The 22,650-nt window shown below is 45.0% G+C and overlaps 2 protein-coding genes across 19 annotated transcripts in view; both read left to right on the forward strand.

Moving 5' to 3' along the window:
• The first annotated feature begins 3,389 nt into the window (after positions 1-3,389).
• LOC310712190 (lysosomal protective protein-like) lies at positions 3,390-13,544 on the forward strand. Its single transcript, XM_083515050.1, has 11 exons — positions 3,390-3,673; positions 5,094-5,205; positions 5,738-5,869; positions 6,855-7,013; positions 7,433-7,524; positions 8,100-8,184; positions 8,972-9,121; positions 9,422-9,549; positions 11,020-11,182; positions 11,523-11,612; positions 13,294-13,544. The coding sequence occupies exons 1-11, from the start codon at positions 3,405-3,407 to the stop codon at positions 13,378-13,380; spliced, it is 1,467 nt and encodes a 488-aa protein (XP_083371176.1). The 5' UTR covers positions 3,390-3,404; the 3' UTR covers positions 13,381-13,544.
• A 2,499-nt stretch (positions 13,545-16,043) lies between these two features.
• CNOT1 (CCR4-NOT transcription complex subunit 1) overlaps positions 16,044-22,650 on the forward strand; it is a 59,273-nt gene continuing 52,666 nt past the window's right edge. For 10 of the 18 annotated variants that reach the window (XM_083514878.1, XM_083514890.1, XM_083514895.1 and 7 more), the window contains exons 1-2: positions 16,480-16,637; positions 22,348-22,620. In XM_083514878.1, coding sequence (XP_083371004.1) covers positions 22,519-22,620 — 102 coding nt within the window. In that variant the 5' untranslated portion in view covers positions 16,480-16,637; positions 22,348-22,518. Of the gene's footprint in view, positions 16,638-16,672; positions 17,010-22,347; positions 22,621-22,650 lie in introns of those variants that run through there. The other 8 variants (XM_083514888.1, XM_083514892.1, XM_083514879.1 and 5 more) reach the window with 4 other exon arrangements.

Consider the following 22,650-nt stretch of genomic DNA (forward strand, 5'->3'; position numbering starts at 1 on the left):
TTGTGCTTTGATTCCTGTCCATTAAAGGAGATCCAGTTCTAGGTGGCTTCATAGCTTGGTTCTCCTGCAGCGGGACAGAGAAGCCCAAAACTCCCACCTTCACCTTCTTCCTTGCAGGAACCATCTCTTTGTCAAACTGCCAGCTATTGAGCAACCCTTCCCAGCTTCTCTTTCGCTCATTGAGTGATGCAGCATAGTTGGAGCAAAATAGTTTTGCCCCTCTCCAAGATCTGGAAAGTGGAGAGAGAGAAGACAGTTTCTAGTGGCAGCACTAGGGAAACTGGTGTGGGCAATCCATGCAGGGTAACATTGCCTTACAGGTTCTGTTTATCTAATCTTTATGAAACAAATTGCATTTGATTAATGTTTGCATAACATATTCCTATACATAACCAGATCCTTTGCTGCAGGCCCTTTAATTTCATGTCTGTTTTTATGTTCCGCCTTTCTGCATAGAACTCTGTGGGTCATGATCACAAGAACCACTGTTTAGAAAGTCAGTAGAAAGAAAAATAAAACCAGTCAAAGTCACCAGCAGAAATGCTACTAAAATGCGAGAGGTGGAGCAGGCCTCTCAGGCTCCGCAACCAGGTGCCCTCCAGATGTTTTGGATTGCAAATCCTCAGCCAGTGTCAACTACAGTGGTGTAGATGTAAGCCGACTTGGGGATTTTTCTCTTCCAGCATCCTAGATTTTAAGTTGTTCCTGGTGAGTGCCCAGATTGGGGATACCATTGAGCTGCCACGGCCTAAATAAATTAACATTATTATGTATACGACTTTGGTTTAGTGCCATGTACAATGGTACCTCAGGTTACATACGCTTCAGGTTACAGACTCCGCTAACCCAGAAATAGTACCTTGGGTTAAGAACTTTGCTTCAGAATAAGAACAGAAACCGTGCTTTGGCGGTGTAGCGGTAGCAGGAGGCCCCATTAGCTAAAGTGGTGCTTCAGGTTATGAACAGTTTCAGGTTAAGAGCGGACCTCTGGAACGAATTAAGTACTTAACCCGAGGTACCACTATACATAGTTTGACCCAACAGAGTCACCTTTGTTTGGAGGTGTGCATGGAATAGTTTTTGTGAATGGCTTTGAGGGGGGGGCAGCTTCCCCATCTCGTATTTTTATATATTTTTATTTCCTCTTCCCACAAAGGACCCTGTCCTTTAAATTCACCATGGTGAGATTTGTATAATTTGCATCAAGAAACCTGTCTCAAACCACAGCTGTATTCCTCACTTGTGTCTTGTTTGGTGCTACCCTTTTTGGTAGGATCTGCTTGGCCTCAAACTGCACTGGCAACAAGCTTTTCCAAGGGCAGGAAATGTGCTGAGTCAATAGAAAATATTTTGCCTGGAAAATAGGAGGCAGCAACCTTGAAAACCCTACTTAGAGCTTGTGTGGGTCACTGCTATTTTTATCTTACTGTACTGTATTTTTTTATTTGTTCCACCTCACACTGAGGGAGAAAATTCCAAAGGTGAAAAGTGGGACTGATTAAGAGCAGGTGTTGCTGAGTCTCACTTCCACTTGAAGAGGGGTTCCTTAGTTTCATCCAGGTGAACTTTCTTGAAGGGACAGAGAGGTACACAAAGACCCTCAAAGGATCAGATAACTTGATAGATGGCATTCACTTTCCCAAATTGATGGATTTGGAGAGAAATGAATATGACTGAGTAGAAAACAAAAGCACCTACCTTGTGTTCAATAAGGGGCAACCTCATCTGTGTGCCTTCCAGCACCTGCCAGGCTTGAATGGGTAAATTTGTGAATCCACCATTGACACCTCAGGGAAGTGGGTTCTCAGAGGAGTGAATTACAGATGGTTCCTTCCAAGTGGGGTGTTTGTGCCATAGCCCATCATTTGTCTGGCTTGGGCAGACTGGTGGCATCAGGCAAGCCAGCCTGGCACTCCTGACTGAATTTAAGCTCTCAACCTGGGCAACATCTTACTGAGAGGGGGAACCAGACTGCTGGTCTTCAGCCCATCTCAAGCTTGCACACCATGATTCCAGGCATCCAAAACTTCTAGTCCACCCTCAAATATAAATATTTCCGGCACAGCTGGATGAAACAAACTGGAGAAGGCAGCCACAGTCTGCAGCATCCACCACATCAATAGAAGAGGGCATTTCAGGCCAGGAGGGAAAGTTTCCATGACTTTGAGAAGACGTGTTTTGCACTTTAGAAACTCTGGACCCAGCCTGTGAGCTGGCCCACACATACACACTTAGGAGATGGTTAGCATGTGGGATTGAGCCAATGCATATCTACCAGGGAGATCAGCCTGGGCCACCACAAAGACTGCACTGTTCAACGGGGGATCTCAGGTGATGTGCTCCACATAACTGAAAGGGTACCTTATATTTTGGAAAAGCTTGACTCCTGATGGAGAAGTGAAATTCAGCTGGGTTATGAATAAAAGCACCTAATTTTTCAAACTTGTTACTTAAGTCTGCTAGAGATCCGATATACCAACTTCCACCAGATGAGATTACCCAAGTGTCTTGTACCCTTACTTTTCCAGGTGATGCATCAGGTTTTAGCTAAGATAGTTGTGAAGTTGGAATAGAAGAGCACTAACATAATGGAGGCGCTGGACCCAGCTTTTAAGTGGCTAATTACCATTTCTGAATTAAGTGCTGGTTTTTAAGGCTACTAGAACCAGAGGTAATTCACTATTCTATAATTCAGTCTATCTCTATTGATCCAGTAAAGATTCAAGTGAATCAGCAGTGGTTGTTGATACACTTCATCAAAGAAAAGTTTCAGATTGGGGGACTCATACATCACTGTGCTGTTTTTTTGTCACTGAGCAACAGCTTACAGTACTGTATTATTTTATTTTCTTACCTGTCCAAATGAAATAGTTTGTTATCCTTAGTTGGTTATCCATTTTTCCCCCCCAAATGTCTGGGAGACCTAGGTTTGAAAAAGAGCTAATCCAAGGATTAAAAAAATAAATAAAACCTACATACAGCAACAGTGTTTTGTGTTGTGTAGGCTCCTATGATGTAAGTAATAGGCCCCGCCTGCTAGCCTGCTCCCTAAAATATCACATATAAAGGGCCCCATTATCTTCAGTAGCTTAGGGCCTCATCAAACCTAAGTCCGGGCCTATGCCTAGATATTTCTGCTTCTCAGATTTTGAGAGATTCCATTAAGGAAGTGTCACTTAACCGTATCAGTACCAATTCTTGGAAAAGATTGATCATAATTTACCTTGAAGCCAGAGACTTAGCCAAATTGGTCAATCTAATCTGAAGTCTTGTTAGGCTAAACAAGGTGAAGGTGACATTTCAAAGTGACATTTCCTTCCAAAGAAGCCTGGCTTGTGTTTTGCTGGTACATTGAGCCACGCTGCCCACCTTCCCATTATCTCTAGTAATCAAGAAGCAAGATTATGCTCTTGGCTTGTTATCAGAGTACACAGGCCGAGCATGATATAAGGTGCCCTGCAGCTCCACCACTCTATGGCAGCCTGTGCCAAAACAGCACCATGCACCTCTTGTTCAGGTTGTGTGTCGTCTTCAGTGCCTCCTTTTGCCTCTGCTCAGGGACAGATGCCTCTCCGGATCTCATCACTTCCCTGCCAGGACTGTCTGAGATGCCAACCTTCCAGCAATGGTCCGGCTACCTCCAGGCAGGATCTGGCCAATACTTCCATTACTGGTAAGCAGAGAGAGAGAGAGAGATTGAGTTAATATTCATGTCTCCTCTTCATTGAACTGTTCATTGCTTTTGGGTATGTGCTGGCCGACCTATGCATGCTTCCACTTGCTCATTAAGAGCTAAAAAGCTAATCCTGGCCATGACACATTGCTAACATCCAGGCAACAGCTGCTTCATGGACTTCCACCATTGGTGGCAGCAGCAACACTTCTGAATGCCAGTTGGTGGAATGTGCAGGAGGGCAGAGCACTCTTGTGTTTGGGTGTTGTCTGCAGGTTTTCCTTGGGGGCATCTGGTTGGCCCCTGTGAGAGCAGGATGCTGGGCTAGATGGGCCCCCTTGGGCGTGATCCAGCAGGCTCTTCTGATGTCCTTTGGTCTTGCTAACCATTTGTTGAAATTGCCTTTGCCAAGATGTTCTGGATGAGCCGCAGTTTACAGAAACGTTTATGCTTCTCTACTGCCCTGGAACCAGCTGTGTGGAGCAGCCTAAGAATAAATTGGTTGCTTAGCTTGATTGATGGATTATAGTAATTTGTGTCTTCCCTTTACAGGCACAAATTCCCCCCAAAGCAGCTGACAAATAAAGTCAAAGTGCAATAACAATAAGACCATTATGTAAACAGAAGCTGTTTCATTTCTGGTGGTGATTCATGTCCCTGCAGAGGGGCGGGGGTGGGGGCAGGAGGGAGGCAGGTCCAGTAGGAACAGGCTGCCATGTTGTATGTTGTAGTTCCTTGCCTGCCTCTCTCCTGGATTCCTGCCCATAGGGTAGCTGCATGGAGGAAAACGTTGATTCAGTGGGGGTTGGTTCACTAGCGTAAATGAAGCACAGCCCCACCAACCTTCGCCATGTCACAACTGCCTGCCTTATGATATACAACGGGCCCAGGGAGTGGCCCTGCTTGCCACCTTCCTCTTCCTCAGTCTCAGGGTTGATCTTGTAGAACTCACATGGGAGGAAGATGGGGACAAAATTTTCTGGCGCTGGCTGTGGCTCCACCTCTCTCTGCCTACCATTAACCTCTCTGCCTTCTGCTCCACTAGTCCCACAGGGAACACCACATTTATTTACACCCCCAATGATGATGCTCCTGTTCCATGTTCCCAATGCAGCCCCTCACCCAGCACAGGCATGCTTAGCTGTAAGACTGCTACAACATCAGGCAGAGGCAGTTTTTGGGTGGCACAACCAGAGCAGTCACACTGGGTGCCACACTGCAGGGTTCACCAAAACAATGCTGTAGAACAAAGCATAAGAGGCGAGATTGCACCAAATATTAGTGTCACACAGGGCGCCACTGAAATTTGAGAGCCCAAAGTCTGCTACTGCATCAGGTATCTTCCTCGGGTCTCCATTCTTTGGGCCTCCTCTAAACATATCCATCAGGGTGTTTGCTCTCTCCCTTTCTATCCTGACAGGTTTGTGGAGTCTCAGGGCAACCCAGCGACTGACCCCGTGGTGCTCTGGCTAAATGGGGGACCAGGCTGTAGTTCCATGGAAGGCCTCCTGGCTGAGAATGGACCTTTCCATGTGAGTCTGTGGCCGCTCTGTATGCTGATGGGAAAGGAGAGAAACATAGGACAAGGAAGGGGTTGTGGATCAGGCAGTTGGGGCTCAACTGGGCCTGAAGCTCTTGATCTCATCTCAAAGTTGTGGAGGCTGCCTGGGATCATTCTGTCAGGAGGGAAAGGTGCTCTATACAGGCGCAGAGGCAACATTATTTACTTACTGTAAGATCACCAGCGCCAGGTGCAAAGGGGCTCTATGTTGTTTTAGTTTTGCCCAAAGTTGTTGAGATTTGGGGATTTTCTCATACATTTGCCTGATTTCTGCCTGGACACTTCTGCTGACTGCAGTATTCTGTTTGTGTCCGGGAGAATCTGGATGTATAGCAATCCTGCAATAATGCCCAGACCAACTCACAGATGCCTGATTTCTCAAGGACTGGGAATCTGAGACTGTGCTTGGAGGCAATTGATATGGAAGATTTAGTGAACAGCATGCTGCAAATACCTCACATGCCCAAAGTAACCCTCTTTGTCTGCCTCATGGTTTTGTGTAGCTGAATGATGATGCAACACTCTACCTGAACCCCAACAGCTGGAACAAGGTAGCCAACGTGCTTTACATGGAATCTCCGGCTGGAGTTGGCTATTCCTATGCCACAGAAGACAGCCCTATCAATGACAGCCAGGTAGGTCACTTGCTGTTCGTTCCTGGCCTAAGGGACGCATTCTCTAGTAAACAAACCGGGGGTGAGGCATATCACATGCCAGTGGTGAGTGGGGCAATAATTGGAATGGTGATGGTACCAGCTGATCAGGGAAGGTTGTCAGTCCTGTGGCAGTAATATAGGGCAGAACCACACTATACATCATCATCATCATAATTAATTTGTACTCCACCCAACTGACTGGGTTGCTCCAGTCACTCTGGGCAGCTTCCAACAGAGTATAAAAGAACACGTGATACATCAGACATTAAAAGCTTCCCAATACAGGGCTGGCTTCAGATGTCTACAGAAGTCATATAATCGTTTATATCTTTGACATATGATGGGAGAGTGTTCCATTGGGTGAGTGCCACTACCAAAAAGGCTCTCTGCCTGGCTCCCTGTAGGTTCACTTTTTCAAAATGAGGGAACTGCCAGAAGGCCCTCTGAGCTGGACCTCAGTCACAGATTTAAAAGTGCCAGTGCACATTTACGTAAACCATACGACTTCCCCTAAAGAATCCTGGGAATTGTAGTTTGCTAAGGGCACTGGGAACTGCAGTTCTTTGAGAAAGAAACTACAATTATCAACATTCTTTGGGGGAGCCATGTGTTGTAAATGTGCATTGGCTGTGCCTTAAATGTATGGCATGGTTCTATCCAGAGGCAATATAGACTTCCTACACAGCTGCCTGGGCTGTGAGGGATCAGCTCACAAAAGTTTGTAAGTATTGTTGGGACAGAATCCATTTGCCTTACAGTTAGAAGTCTTTATTTGGCTGTTCACTGAGCCAAATCAAGACTTCTGTCATATACTCCTGACGGATGAGGAGCAGAGGGGTGGGGTGGGGGAAGATAATGCCAGGAGTGTGTTTCTTAATGCAGCCACACATGATATGCACATCAAACTCTGTCCTATGATTTGCACCAAAGCTAAGTGGTGGGTCAAAATTTCTCCCTACTTCAGGTAGCTGAGGACAACTACCAGGCTCTCCAGAGTTTCTTTGCTAAATTCCCAGACTTTGCAAACAACGAATTTTATGTTTTTGGGGAAAGTTATGGTGGAATCTATGTCCCCACTCTCACTGCCAAGATTGCGGAAGGATCAGCAGGCATTAACCTGAAGGTAAACACAATCGCGGTACAGGAAGCAGAGTCACTGGAAAACCAGGAGAGCTAAGATCTTCCATGTAGGCCAAATGGCACATTTAGGGGCAATGTGTGAGCACTGCCAACCCAAAAGCAGCAGCCACTAATGCAGACTTTGCCCTGATGACAACAAGCCCTGAAGGCCTCTCTCCAAGTGGGGAGGTGGATCCACTTTGAAGGCCTTGCTTGATAGCTGCCTCTGAATGTCCGGTGCCATTGCCCCACATCCAGTTGTGCTGTATCTCAAGAGGCACTAGTCACTACAGTTCCTTTGCCTGCTATCTTCAAACCTGGCATCAGGCCTGGTTCTAATTATAGCCTTTCAACTAACTATCCCATCATCCAATTTCATACAACTCCTTTCTTGGCATGATCTTCTGTTATCTGATTCCTCAGGGATTTGGGGTTGGCAATGGCATGCTGAGCTATTTCCTCAATGACGAGACACTGATGGAATTTGCCTACTACCATGGAGTGTTTGGAGATGAGTGAGTACAGAAGAGGACAAGGGGAGTTGGGTCAGCAAGTGGCCACAGGTAAATCTCCCGCCATACAAGTCAACAACTGGTAGCACATCTGGCCTCTAAAAGATTTGTCCTCGCCTTCTCCATTTGCCAGATCAAATCAGAAGCAAAAAAGGAGAGCGGAGACTGTAGTAAAGGGTCTTGCCCTTATCATGTATCACTGAGTACATCAGAAACAAGAAACTGGCAAGCAAGGTGGTTGGATGGCAAGTGAGTCAAAGGTGTGCTAAATAAAGGGAAGCCATTGTTTCCTGTCCTTCATTCAGTGAATAAAACTAGCAATTATCTCCACTGAAGAGAGGACAGAAAGAAAAACTTAACTTGCGCAAACTGTAGGCAGAATAGTCAGGGAGGTTGTTGACATCTCCAGGGAACAAAGGACAGATATCTGTCAACACTGTTTGAACTTTCTGTTCTCCTAAGTTGTGAACCGCCCTGTGATCTTTGAGTGAAGGGTGGTATACAAATTTAATGACTGAATAAAAATGAATAAGCTTCCCTCTACCTGACACTCCACCTCCTTCTCTCCTGCCTTACAGTTTGTGGGCCTCCTTGAACGAAAACTGCTGTGATGAAGGAACTTGCAACTTCTCCAGCAACATGAACAGTGATTGCATCACAGCAGTGAGTGCCTGGTCTGAAAATCCTTGATACTAACTCATGTAGTGTGCACTTTGCAAACTCCATTTGCACCTGGTCACAAACTAGAATGTTCTAACTGTTATGCAATAATGTGTTTTGGCCTGAACTGGTAGATTATGGGTTTAGTAAAGTCTTCTGGAAATGTCTTTGCCCTATTTTGTGCCCATAGCACCTACTACACCAAATTCTCTGAACAGCATTAGGATATTGCCAACATGTTACCACACCATTGAAATAATTGCAATGGGTGCTAATTAGTTACTGGGCTAAGTTCAATGTGCTGGTTTTGGTGCATAAATCCCTATACACCTTGGAACTAGGATTCCTGATAATCCCACCCCATAGTGCTCTGTAGGTGAAGGCTGCCTGCAGGTACCGTCTTATAATGAGGTCCATTCTGCACAATGTAGTAATCAGATCCTTAGTGTTGGGGCACCTACCCTTGGGAATCCCCTCCCCTTGAATATTACACAGCTGCAATCTCTTGTCTTTTCAGTGGCTATCTTTACCCCAGTCTGCATCTGTATTGGAATTGTTTTTAAGATTTTGGAATATGTTTTATCGCTTTGTTGTTAGCTGCCCTGGGCTGCTTTTGGCAGAAGGGCAAGATATAAATTTGATAATAAGCCCATAAAAATAAACTGATGACCCTCAAAGGCTATAAATATTACCGAATTCCACACATCTGTTTCCTTTCTTCTCTTTGTGCACATAAACTCAGAGCGTAGCTAACTCTTCTATCCTCTTCTTCCCTGTTCCCATCCTCAAGATATCACAAGCCTATGGAATTCTTTATGGAATTGGCCTCAACGTGTACAACCTCTACGCATCTTGCTGGGGAGGAGCACACTACCAGGAGCGTTATGAAGCTGATTTCTCGAGCCTCTTCCACCACTACCAGTTTGATGTTCCAGTGCCAGTGAGTTGCTAGGCTATCTTCATCAAATTTACACTTCACTCAGGTGGCTCTAGCGATTCTGTGAATTTGGCAAACTTAACCCCCCCCCAAAAAAATGCTTTCTTAAGCATTAATATTCAGTATGGAAATTTATTCCCAAAAGTTTATGCTGGGAAGGCATGATTCATCCATTTATAAATGAACTATGGGCCACTTGCTGAATCAGGCTTAGGTCTGGCAAAGCAAGGTGCTGTTATCTTGCACCAGCTTTCCCCAGAAGAATTCAACCTCATATTGCCTTCTCCTTGCTTTCACTTTCAGAAAATTGGCTCTATCCCAGGAGTGCCACATTGTATAAATGCCACCGCTATGTATGTGTGGCTGAACCAGGATGAAGTCCGGCAGGCTCTCCACATCCCCAGCACTCTCCCAGACTGGGAGCTCTGCAGGTGACTCCCATCAAATGTTTCTGCCCTTCAGAAGCATGCAAAGGTTGTTTGGTAATGGAATGGTAATGAAGGGCAGTGGCCTGGCAAGGCTTTGTGGAAAAGTGGTGTTTTTCTGCTGGTATAGAACTGATGCACTGCAGGTTGCCAGAGCTTGATAACATATAGGTATGTACTAGGACTGAGATCAAATGAAAATGCAGACTGCAACAAAAACAGCTTCCCCATCTTTGTTTTGACAAACCTCTAACGTGAAGCACCTGTTTCACTCTGCCCATACTTTCTTGCCCTAAGCCTGGAAGCGATGTCTGAATTATCTGCAAGGGTAGTTTCCTTTCCCAGATAATTTTGTCCCAAATACTTCCAATTTTTGTATGGATATACAATATGAAATCAAGTGAAGGGAACTGAAGATTTTACTGATGTACTGACTACCTTGCTTCTTCAAGACCCCTCGGGTGAGCTGACAGATCTCCAATACTGATAGTCCTGGGAGAACAACAATCATGTTACAGTCATCTTGTAAGAAGTGGCAAAAGTCCTTTATGATATTGAAGAAATCTTTCCCCTGCTTCTCTGTTGGGGTTGCATGCATAGTGAATCATCTGGTAGAGCTTTTTCAGGTGACAAATGGACCTTTCTTCTCCTTGTTCATCTTACTGACATGCAGTCATCTGTGGTATTTTTGTTGGGCATTTGGAGGGGTGTGCAAAACCTTATCATTTTTTATTTGGGTATTTCAGTCTCACTGAGAAGTTACATTACACGTTCAGGAAATTTATTTGCAAAAATAACTTCTCCATGGGTAAGGTTTTCCACATGGCTAATCCTTACGTTTGTTCACACCTAGCATAGTTGTGCATTTTTCTGTATTCTAAGTACTGATGCTTACCACCATTTCCCATTAAAATGTCTTATTGTGGCTTAGATGGTTTTCCTTAAAAGAGACAATGAATACAACAACTAACTGCTACTACTGGGCATTAAGAGGTTTTGGCTGGAACTAATAAGTTGGATCTCAATAGTATGAGAATTCTGAAACAGTTGTAAAACAAACTGCCTTCCAGACATCACTGGATTAAATTATAAAGCATATTTGTCTCAGTTGTGGACCGCTAAGGTTGGGAACATTTATTTCTCCCCAGCTTATTTATTATTCTTCCTCTGGGGCAAGGTATAGAGTACATGGGTTTGTATATTCAGCATAATTTCCTCTTGAAACCACTTGGTGGTGGATGGCCTTGGCTCATGCTCATATTCTGATAGGCCTGCAGGGGCAGGAAAGGAATTCTGTGGCTGTTGGCAGTCAATGAGAACCCCAACTTGCATGCTCTTGGCAGCTTGGATTTGCATCTTGGTGACAAAATCAAAAGGGCACCCTTGGTTGATCTTACTGGTGAAACAAAGGGGAGAAGGGATGAGGGGCCCAAGCTCCTTGAACCCCACCCCCAAGCATTTCTCTTCTCCATGCAGTACACAGGTTAGCGCTCATTACCAAAGGGTGTACAGAGACATGACTCCCTTCTACAAGTATCTGCTGGCTCAGGACCTGCGAGCATTGGTTTATAATGGAGACGTGGACATGGCCTGCAACTTCTTGGGGGCTGAAAAGTTTGTTGAGTCTTTAAATCAGACTGTAAGTAACTCCTTTGAACTTTGGATATCTTAAGTGCTGTATTGAAAACCTATTGCTCCTTAATTTATGTGGGAAGACACAGCTGATCCTGCCTTTTAGGACCCAGGTTTCCAGTACCGACAGATGTGCAGTTGTTGTTAAAGACATAACCAAGCTGTCATTTAGAAAAGAAGTTAGAATGGATGGGCAGAGATGAAGAGAAAGTTAGCAAAACATGATCTGGAGTAATAAGTCTACTAAGAGCCAGTTTTGGAGCATCTGTGATAGACTAGTATGTACACTAATATTGGGTCTGCTGTCCGTTTCCATTTTGTGACCTTCTTTTTCATTAATTCCACAGGTGCTAAATGATTACCAGCCCTGGTATTTCAATGATCAGATTGCAGGATTTTTCAAGGAGTATGAGAAGATCACATTTCTCACCGTAAAGGTCAGTGATTTAATTGGAGCCAGTGGGCATTATACTTTTCATTATTTAAAAGATTTATGCCCTGCTTCTCCCCTGTACAACAGTGTTACTCAAAGCAGATTTCAAGTAAAAATCAGCAACACGCTAATAATTAAAAGACAAAATAACTAGTTTATAAACAGCAGGATAACACAAAAACAGGAAGAGCAACACTAACAGCCAATACTTTAAAGCAGGAGCAGAGCCAAAAGCTTGTTTAGAAAGCACATTATATGGGCTCAGTTATTTTTTAAGCATGACATGGCTCTCAAGATAGAGGCTTGTGATGGGCCCAGTGACTGCTTTACAGATTTCATCCCAACACAGCCACAGAAAAAGGTTGACCCCTCTTCCAACAGTAAATAAAGCCAATATATAAAGCATTGGGTTATAAAAGATAGCTACTTCTACTCTTCCAGCTTTTCCTTCAGGTTCTAGGAGGAGGAAGCACCTTTTATTTCTTTGCCAAAATGGGTCCTAGCAGGCAAAAGTGCTGATCTGGGTAACAATTTTACATTGGGAATCTTCTGCCCTTAAAAATGAGGCTTTTTGCTCCCAGGATAAACCTTTAAGGAAAAGCCTGGGGAAAACTGCTGCACTGACTACCAATCAGGGGCAGAGCAAATAAAATGTTGCCCCCAATACATGGTGTGGAGGGTTGGCACTCATGGCTTGATTGAGTTTACACTACTTCTAGCCTGGGAAATGCTATTGCTTGCTAGATCACCTCCCCATCAAGCGACAACTATGATTTTAGTACACGGTTAAACAGGACCTGCCACCTGTTCCATGCGCCTTACAGAAGCATCCAGTCCCTCACCTATGACATATGTGTTTGTGTGTGTGTGCAGTGTCCCATAAAAAATGCTGGACAGTTAGAGCATAAGCAGCCAACAGAAAACACGTTGGGGGCAATGGCTTCTCTAGCTGGAGAGACCCATTATTAAAAGGGCTTAGGTGTAATCCTGGGCCCTGTAACAAAGGCCTGGTTCTCATGTAACATTAAGCTATGGTTTGTTTAGCGTAACTGTGGTTTGTCTGAACATGTGAAAACATATCAGCAAACTAGCCTGTTTATTTTCTATCAGCAAATGACAATGTGAAGCCATGGCTTGGTATTGGCTTAAAAACCATGGTTTATTCTAACTACGGTTTAACATTACTTATGAACCTAACAACCCTGCCTAACTATGGTTGTTTTCCCTACCTGTTACCCCAGATGCTCCTCAAGCTTGAGAAGGCATGACACAAGAGTAGCTAGAAAACAAAATAAGATCTAAGCAGGTGTGGGGAACCTTTGGCTTGCCAGCTGTTGCTGAACCACCACTCCCATCAGTCCCAACAAGCATGGCTAATGGTGAGGGGAGTTGTAGTTCAGCAACAAATGGAGGGCCACGGTTTCCCACACCTGCTCTAAATAAACAATACATGGCTTGTTTGTTAAATAACATTAACCCCAGTTTGTGTGAAAACACAGCCAATATATGATTAATTGCACACACATTATCAAGACAGCACTGGCGAAAAGTTACTTTCTCTCCTGCCTCTTCTTGCTCTGCTCAATATAAGCTTCCAGTATCCTTCACGAGTTTTGGGAAGGGGAAAATTATTTCAGATGTGCTTTCTCAGCTCTTTTCTAAAGCATCTTCCCTCTCATATATAGGGTGCTGGTCACATGGTTCCACAGTATAAGCCTGGACAAGCTCAGAAGATGTTTGAATGCTTCCTCTCCAAAGCCAGCTACATCTGATCTAATGCATTTTAAAATAGTAAATACCATTGAAAAGTTGTGGGGAAATGGTATTCCACATAGTACACAATACTTTGTAACATAGTAACATAATTGAAGCTATGTACATACTTATCTTCTTATGATTGAATAGTTGCAAAAACTTATTAAATCATGTAATCTCTTGGGTGTGTGGTCAGTCTTGGCAGGACAGGGAGAACAGATACTTCTATGGCACTTTTGGGAGGGCATCACACAGAAATGCCCCCCCCCCATGGCAGAGAACCTATAACATGACCTGATTCTAGGGCTGCCATACATCATGTTTTTGTATATATATAAAAGCTCAACAACTTTTGGGGTGTCCTAGTTTTTACTTTTTGAAATATGGCAACCCTACCTGAATATATTTATTATATTTATATACTGCTTTTAGAAAAATATTGTCTCGCAAAGCAGCTTGCATAAAAAAGTAACAGGCCCTTCACTTTGACTTACCAACTAAAAGAAAGCAAGAGAAACGGGAGATCAGCCTAACGTTGCGAGAACAGAGCGTAAGTTGTACAAAAGTCTCCACATCCAGCTGAGGTTATTCTCCTTTCCTCACATAAAAGTGGTGCAAGTATGCAACTGGCTCTTCATCGTCTTGATGGTGACATAGGGCCAAAATGGCTTGCTCTTCGCTTGCCAAAGAGCAACAGGCAGTTGGAACTGTTTTTTGTTGTTGTGGGAAAGGAGCAAGCTCTCTGAGGCTGCTCCGTCACTGGGTAGGACCAAGCTGGTCATCCCATTGCCATGGGGGCAGAGGGAGGGGGCAGGGATTGTCTCAACTCTACCCAGCTTTTCATGCTATGACAGAAAATCCTCCTCCACTCCAACCTGAGGTCTACAAGGCTCACAAGCTGCCAAAACAGATTTTACAAAGCCCTGCCTACTTGGCTGGAGCCCTTGAACAGCAAAGCCACAAACAGCAAGAGCGTTACAGGGGAAACTACCAGTGTCCTATTGGTGTTTCGCAACATTGACCTGTTGCAGGACCTTAGCCAGACCTTAGCAGAGCATTCACAGAGTTCCAGAAAGCAATCAGTTGGAGGCAGGATGGACGAAGCAGGAACAAGACGCTGCTACCAGTAATTTGATTACTTAGAGGCGTTTATTATTTACAGCAGACTCTACAAGTTACTATATACAAGAACAGAAACAGATCTTAACTAGCTCTCTCATAACAAACTCCAAACAACTCTCAGAACACCACACTGACCAACAAACTATCCAGTCAGTAAGGTCATAAGTCATCATGCCTGTGTGAGACCTCAACCAATGGTAGAGCTGTATCCAAGGTCTCATATCTCCAGGCAGAATTAACTCGTCTCTGCTCAGTCATCCTTGGTTTTCAGCCAACTCTTAATTGACTGTGTGAAGCTGCACAGAATGGCACGGTCAAAAAACCCAGTATGTCCTACTCTGCAGAGCCAAACCATATGCAATGATGCCTTTTTGCAACTCACTTTGGGGAAGGGGGAGAAAGATCAGGATTGGGGTTTTGGGATTTAAAACAACCTGTTTCCTAGGATTAAGACTCTGGTCTATGCAAGGATAACCTACCCCAGGTAATTTTTGCTGGGAAAATGGCAGCAGGAGAAGATTAATACCAACATCCATTCTTGTTACATATCAGAAGTTTAAGAAGAGACTGTTTAAGATCATTGGAAGGCCCCTCCACGAGAGGTTCGGAGTGGCAACACGAGAATGGCCCTTTTCTGCAATGGCTTCCCATTTGTGGAATGGTCCTCTTTAACCAGGCCTTTGGCTGACTGATATCCGATGCCCTTTTAAAATGTGCTGTGGAAGGGGATATTATTGTGATGTCTTTGATTTTATTTTTATTACATATTTTGTGTTTTGTACTTTGTGGACTGCCGAGATCTATGGGTGGTATACAATTTAAATAAATTGGAAGAGCACTGCTTGATCAGACAATCAACCTGATCCAATAACCTATTTTCAGAGTGGCCAATCCAATGCCTGCCAGAAGCCCCAAAGTAGCCACATGAAGGCAACACAGTTGTGCTGTCCACTAACCTACTTGGAGGCCTCTCAGCCTTGACTACTGGCAGCACTGTACACAGCTGCCTATCTATTCTCCTTCTCCACGAATCTGCCTAAACAGATTTGTTTAAGCCCTCAGAGTTGTGGGCCTCGCAACACACTTTAATTAGGCGAGGAGGAAGTAGCAGCGAGTTGGTCGGGCCTGAATCTTGCAACATTCAGCTTCACTGGCGGGGGTTCAACGTTACGAGAGGGGGGGGGACTTCTTTGCCCACTTTCTCCACCGCACCGCCGTGGTTTTAAGCACCTCTTTCACGTCCGCTCTCAGTTGCCCTTTTTATTTTCCTGAAGGAAAGAGACCCCAATGGCACGGGGGTTCCCCCACCCAGGATGCTGCTTCTCCAACACTTTGGTCCCCCTCAGACCCCCGTCTACTCCGGCCCCGCGGAGAAGCCCCAGGGAAGCGGACTTCCGAGAGGACCCCCCACAAGCCAGGCGCCGGGAGCGGCTCCGAAGGGAGGCTGCGAAAACCCGCTTAGCAGCTGCACAACCACCTCAGGCGCACCCCCGCTCTCCGGGAAGCCCGTGCGCATGCGCTTCCTTGCAGGGTGGAGTGCTCATCGACCTCCTAGCTGACCCGTTACACTTCCCAAGGAATCGCGCCTCACGCCTGGCTCCTCGGCCACAGCAACCGCGCCCGACTGTTATTGGTCATAGCTGACACGCTCCCTTCGTGGCGCCACGTTATGATTGGCCGAGCTGAGCTCAATATTGCCTTTAGCCAATCCTTGTCGGCCGATAGTACTGCAGCGCCCCCTAGCCATCCCCTCCGCTTTGCACCGCCTTCCAACAACCACTTCCGAACACGGATTGGGTAACCTGGCCTTCGTCCCTACGCAGACGCAAAGGGGAAAAAATAATATCGCGCTGCCCCGCGAGGTAGGGATTGGACGAAAGCAGGGAGGCGGGCTCGAGCGCGGAGCTGGACACAGCCTGCGATTGGGCCAGGGCTTCCTCGCGCGGGCGAGCTAAGCGAGATCGAGGAGCCCCCGCCCCCTGGCCTTACGTCCGTCGCAGGGGAAGACGGGAAGAGAAGGGCCGCGACGTGAGCGCGCGACTCCCGGCGCCATTTTGTTTGGGAACCAGCGGAGGAGGTAGCTAGAGAAGCGCGAGCGGCTCAGCCAGGCGCCCGCCCCGGCCCCGAGACCCTCGCCCCCGGCCCGCCCCAGGTGAGAACCGCGCCGTTCGCTCCAGGCGGCAAGGCCGGCGCTGGCGGAAGCCACCGGGAGGCCGAGCGGTAGTGGCGGTAGCGGTGGGCGGCCTGCGTCCCGCGTCTCTCCCGGCGTAGCCGGCGCTGAAGCGCTAAGCAAAGGAGTGGTGAGCTGGGCCTGCCCGTAGCTCGCCTGTCCCTGCACGTGTTGTCCCCTGTGGTGGGGCGAGGAGGCCTCCCGGAAACCCCCTACCCCTCTCTCCCTCCTTCCCCTCTTGCGCCCCGAAGGCGAGTCCGGCCGCGGAATAAATAAAAGCCGAGGGTCGCTCGCGGCAACGGCGGGCTCCTGCCTGACCCCAGGAGGCCGTCCCAATTGGGCCGCCGAGAAATGGTGAGGGGCCCCGTCCGCTCCGTTGGCCTGTCCTGCCCGCCCTCTGAAGCCGGAAGTGACTTGGGCCACTACTTGTGGGAGCGAACGAGGCTGGTCGAGAAGCGTTGTTGCTTGTTCAGAGGCTTTAGTTAATCCATGTCGAAGCGCCCGCCAGCCCCAGGTGTGCGCCGCCCTTGGGCTTCCTCAGCCGCTCCCGAATCGTCTTGTAGGATACCCGTCAGAGGCTGCTACAATACAGGCGGAAAAAGAGCTTAATTCCCGTTTTTGTTCTTTTTTCCTCCTATCTGATACACGACGGACTTGAATCTGCTTATAGGTGCTATATCTGTTTCAAACGTCCTATAAACATCCTTACTTTACCGGGGATAGGCGGGGAGGTAGTGGGATCTTATTTCTGGCAAAAGTCAGTGGTCTGGTGCCAGTTTGGCCGGGCTTCTTTTGGCAGGTGAGACAGGCACTGGAATAATGCTTTCTGGTAACTTGAAGAATGATTTATTTGCTTGTCTTCATGTTACAGAACTGAAACCATTATCTTTTCATGTAAACCGCATGGTTTCACCTATATGGGCTTGGACTTTTCTTGTGCCAAAAAAAAAGTGATCTAAAGTGTTGTTAATAAGAAAATAAGCATATGGGAGAACAAGACTTACTGAGGTAGAGCCTGCATAGCTTCTGCAAAGACAACTCTTGTCTTATGAAGCTATTAAGAGTTCTTTGAGAATGTCAATAAACATAGTTAGAGGTGATCTGCTTACAGTACTTGCATTTCAAAAAGCTTATGACAAGCTTATGACCAGAGATTACCAAGTAAGCTTAGCAGTTATGGTATAAGAGGAATTGGTTAATAGGAAGCAAACAGTAGGAATAAATGGAAAGTTCTCTGAATGGAGAGCTGTAGAAAGTGGAGTTTTCCAAGGATTGATACTGTGCCTTTTAACTTGTTCATAGAGGATCTAGAGATAGGGGTGAGCAATGAGGTGCCCAAAAGATTTTCAAGAGCTTCAAAAAAAATTCTCTAAACTGAGTAAATGGACTGTAAAATGGCAAATGCAATTCAGTGTGTAGAAAGTGTGAGGAGATTCATGCAAAAAATAATAATGCATCTATGCTCATGGAGTCTGAACTGGCAGTGACTGACTAGGAATGAGCCATTGGGGTCATAGTAGGTAACTCAATGAGGATGTCTACCCCAGTGTGCAGCAGCTGTGGAAAAGGCATACTAGGGCGGAAAAATTAAAATAAAACTTTCAGTATCATAGCGCCATTATACAAATATATGGTATGATATGATGGAAGTTTATAAAATTATTCACAGCATGGATAAAGTGGGAAGAGAAAAGTTTTTCTCTCTGTGTCATAGCACTAGAACTCATGAACATGCAGTGAAGCTTAGTGTTGGAAGATTCAGGATTGGCAAAAGGAAGTACAGTCATACCTCATGTTACTTTTAACGTTATGTTTTTTCAGGTTGCGTCCCGCGGCGAACCGGAAGTACCGGAAAGGGTTACTTTCTGGGTTTCGCTGCTCGCGCATGTGCACAAGTGCCAAATCACACCGTGCACCTGCGCAGATACGGCACTTTCAGGTTGCGGGGCTTTTCAGGTTGCGAATGGGCCTCTGAAACAGATCCCGTTCACAACCAGAGGTACCACTGTAATTCTTCACACAGTGCATAGTTAAACTGAAACCTGCTCCTACAGGAGACTAATGGCAACCCATTTGAATGGCTTTCAGTGGCTACTGGCCATGATAGCTGTGGTTTGGCTCAAGTTAGAGGCAATAATGGATCCAACAACTTAGGCCTAATTCTTGTGTAAAGGAGTGGATTTAGCAGACCGACGAATTAGGAAGTTGCTGGTTCAAATCTCACTTTACCATGAATTAGCTAGACCATCTTGAGGAACAGCTCTTTCAGCTTTAGGATCCCAATCAAATTCAGCAAAAGTATTGGCTTCCTTTGCAGCACAATTGTAGTTATCTCTACCTTGTAATCCTTGGTAGGTGGCAAACTTTAGTGCTAAGGTATGTGATTTTCGAGCTGTATTCAGGATGTTCCATATTTAACTCATACAGGTTAAAGCATTTAACATCCATCAACATTGTACGTAGTTCCATTTGTTCAACGTACACAACAGGTACTACTAACCTTTACCCTTGATACTGCGTGTGAGGCATTAAACTAATATGGGTGGGGCAGAAGCTGCTGCATGCTCATTTAGACATTTCGATCAGTTTATGTTGGCTACTCATGTTTTGTTTCCCACTTGTGTGCAATTCTCATCTTGCTCTCATTTTTCAAGAAACTATTCCTTTCACCCTTCCTCCCCCTCCCCCTTTTGAAACATTTAAATTTGTTTTATCTTACACATTCATCATGATTTTTTTATCTTAATATGCTGTTAGTTTTTGAGAATACTAAGCTACTCAATTCTGCCTTTTAGATAATTAGATTTATATATTTATTTAAGGTGGCTTTGTGCCCCTGTGTGTCACAATGTGGTTTGAGTGGTAGTCCTACCAGTTGGTTAGTATCTGTGCAGAATGGCTAATGCCTAAGTTGCTGAAAGCAGTTTTGTTGTAATCTAAATTGTAGTGTAGCTAGCCGATTCCTTTGTCTTAAACCTTGCTGCTTAAATGCTAAAAGTTCCCTAGCTGAATTTGGGCTAACCTTGATAGACTTTGACTACCCACTATGTATTTCACCAATATTGGCTACCCTCATGAAAATAAAATTTAAAAATCCCTTCCAGTAGCACCTTAGAGACCAACTAAGTTAGTTACTGGTATGAGCTTTCGTGTGCATGCACACTTCTTCAGAAAATAGTTTATTTCATGAAAATAATTTATTTGGCAAGTGGAAAGGTTTCTGTTCAGTTCTCATCTTCCTCGATCTCTCTGCCACCCCTTGATACAGCTGATCACAATTAAGTTGTGATTCCCTTTAAGCCCTAGGTCCTTGATTCTGTCCTCAGTTGATTCTCTTCCTAACTGGCTAATCATTATTTATTTAGAAAAGTATGTATATGTTGCTCTCAGAAAACATTGGGGTTTTATACATCAACATTATAGCAATCCTTTAAAAGCAGTACAGAACAATCATTAAAATGACTGGCTGCTCAAGAAAATGCTAAGCAATTGCATAGGCATTAAAAAGTCTTTAAGAAATGCTTGACAGTCAAAAGTAAGGGTGCCTGCCAAATCAGTGCTGCAAAAGTGTTCCACAGCATGGGACACCAGTGACACCAAATGACTGACTTCTAGTTAAGGCCAGTCGGACTTCTAACACACAAGAGGAATGTCTTCCTCTGCTTTCTCAGTTTGTAGGGATCCCTTACGGTTCTGTTTTTGGCCCTCTGCTATTTCTCTTGGTACATTCTTTTTGGGTAACCTCATCACATACTGTGGCTTTGCTACCACTTGTATGCTAATGCTGTACAGCTGTACCCCCCAAAAATATTTATTTCCCTCCAATCCCACATCACTTCTCTGATATTTCCACTGGGATGTGTCATGGTTGCCAGTACAGTGGACCCTCAGGTTACGTTACCTTTGGGTAACTTAACTTTCGGGTTGCGAATGCAGCAAACCCGGAAGTGTATACTTCCAGGTTTCACCGCATGCGCAGAAGTGTTCTGTCACACCGCACGTGTGCGCAGAAACTTTGTGTGCGCAAAAACTAGATGCAGACTTTTCAGGGTATGTATGGACCCCTGGAATGAATTAAGTTCGTATCTGGAGGGACCACTGTACATCCACAGCCGAACGTCTCATCTTTCCTCCCGTCTACCAATCCTCATTTACACTTCCTCTATTGCCCACTTCATCAGTATGAAATCTTTGTTTCTCTGACTCTTTTTTTTCTGCTTTTGTCCCATATTCAGTCCATCCACAAATCAATGCCACTTCTCTCCATATGTTACAGAATGATCATCTTTCTTCAGCAGAATTTCAGGCCTTGCAATCTTTTCCGCATTGGTCTTGGAAGTGGCCTGTAAAAACTGAAAGCAAAACTGGTGAAGATTTCAAGATTGCCTTGTAAACATGAAGCAATTTTATCATTGCATAAGTTTGGAATCTGTATTGGCAGGACAATAACCTGTTAAGAAATCTACAATCCTAATGATAAGCTTCCCTCAAGAGAGGCAAATGCCAATGAACAGATCATTTAAAATTATTTTTTAACATTGTATATTTGCTTAAAACAATAATTGGGATTTGGCACTTGGGTACACATCTTATACATGACACTTCATGCTGTTGAAAGTGTAAATAAACTCCCGTGTTCTCATTAACAAGTGAAGACTATTCATAATTCTATAGATCTGAATAAAATAGTCTTTTGCTCCGATTGGACTCATTGACTGTATTTGGACAATACACTAAACAGGGATTTTAGTGTTCTTTGGCTTGTGCACTACTTCCCTCTTCCAGTGCAACCTAGAGGAGGAAGTCGAAAGCACTTGTTTTTTATTCCACCTTGGAGTGGCTTGTTATGCCCAAACTAGGGCCAAATGTGGTTAGTTTTAACTCTGGTTGGTTTGTCTGAATAGGGCAACTTCCGACTGTGGCTTATGATGCTGGCTTTGAATAACCACAAGCCTACCTGTAGCCCCAGATTGACTTTCAATACCATTTTCTCCCATGCCACGCTCACCTATGACTTCAGGTGTGGGGCAGGTACTGCTGTGGCTCTAGAGCAGCCTTTCTCAACCTGTGCATCCCCAAATGTTGTTGAACTACAACTCCCATCACTCCTAGCTAGCAAGGCCAGAGCTCAGGGATGATGAGAGTTGTAGCCCAACAACATCTGGTTACCCACAGGTTGAGAACTGCTGCTCTAGAGAAACAGTTGGGAGCATTACCGTGATCTGCCACTTGTTCCTTTTAGCTCCCAAATGCAGATGATCCTTGACTCGCTTTCATTGCTGAATTGAAATTCAATGTCATACAAGCCCTCCTTTTGGAAGGGTAAGTGGCAGAATATTCTTCTGCGGAATAAACTTCCTCTGCAGTCCCAATTTTAATTAAATTTGGGGCTGGGAAGTATCCAGAGTGTACTTTGAGTGCTCTTTGATTCTTCATTTGAAGGTGGTTCACAGATGGTGTGGCAGTTTTGGATTCAGCCCTCGGGACCGGATCCAGTTCCTGAGCCCTGAAATAAACTATAGTTCAAACTGCCTTTAACAGCCTTATCAAATCTGCAACCTTTTGCTTGCAAAGCAAGTGCTTTCCCATAAAACTCTGGCCTGTACCATCCTTACATTTACGATTGTTTAGTTATACATGACCAGTCACTAGCAAATAGATTATGTATAATCATTGCTGTTTTGTCCTGCAGGTGCCATGGTTCAGAACAGAGTGAGAATACTGGGAAAGAAGAGCTGAACATACAGCATAAATTGATTATATAGGCTAACTGGAAAAAAATTAACCTGTCTCTGAGGTGACTAAAGGGGAATAATGGTGATTTTGCGCCGGGCTCGGCCGCCTGCTTCCGCCCCAACCAGCAATGAATCTTGACTCGCTCTCGCTGGCCTTGTCTCAAATCAGCTACCTGGTGGACAATTTAACCAAGAAAAACTACAGAGCCAGCCAGCAGGAAATACAGCATGTAAGTCAATAATTAATGACATTAAAAAAA

Source organism: Podarcis liolepis (genome assembly GCF_965112155.1).
Source record: "Podarcis liolepis genome assembly, chromosome: 7".
In the NCBI taxonomy this organism is placed as follows: domain Eukaryota; kingdom Metazoa; phylum Chordata; class Lepidosauria; order Squamata; family Lacertidae; genus Podarcis; species Podarcis liolepis.

Bases quoted from the DNA above. Each gene is read 5' to 3' on its own strand.
- LOC310712190 (XM_083515050.1), top strand. From the start codon at position 3,405: ATGCTCTTGGCTTGTTATCAGAGTACACAGGCCGAGCATGATATAAGG. The intron at 5,206-5,737 runs GTGAGTCTGTGG...GGTTTTGTGTAG, and splicing joins CTGAGAATGGACCTTTCCAT to CTGAATGATGATGCAACACT. The intron at 7,014-7,432 runs GTAAACACAATC...CTGATTCCTCAG, and splicing joins CAGCAGGCATTAACCTGAAG to GGATTTGGGGTTGGCAATGG.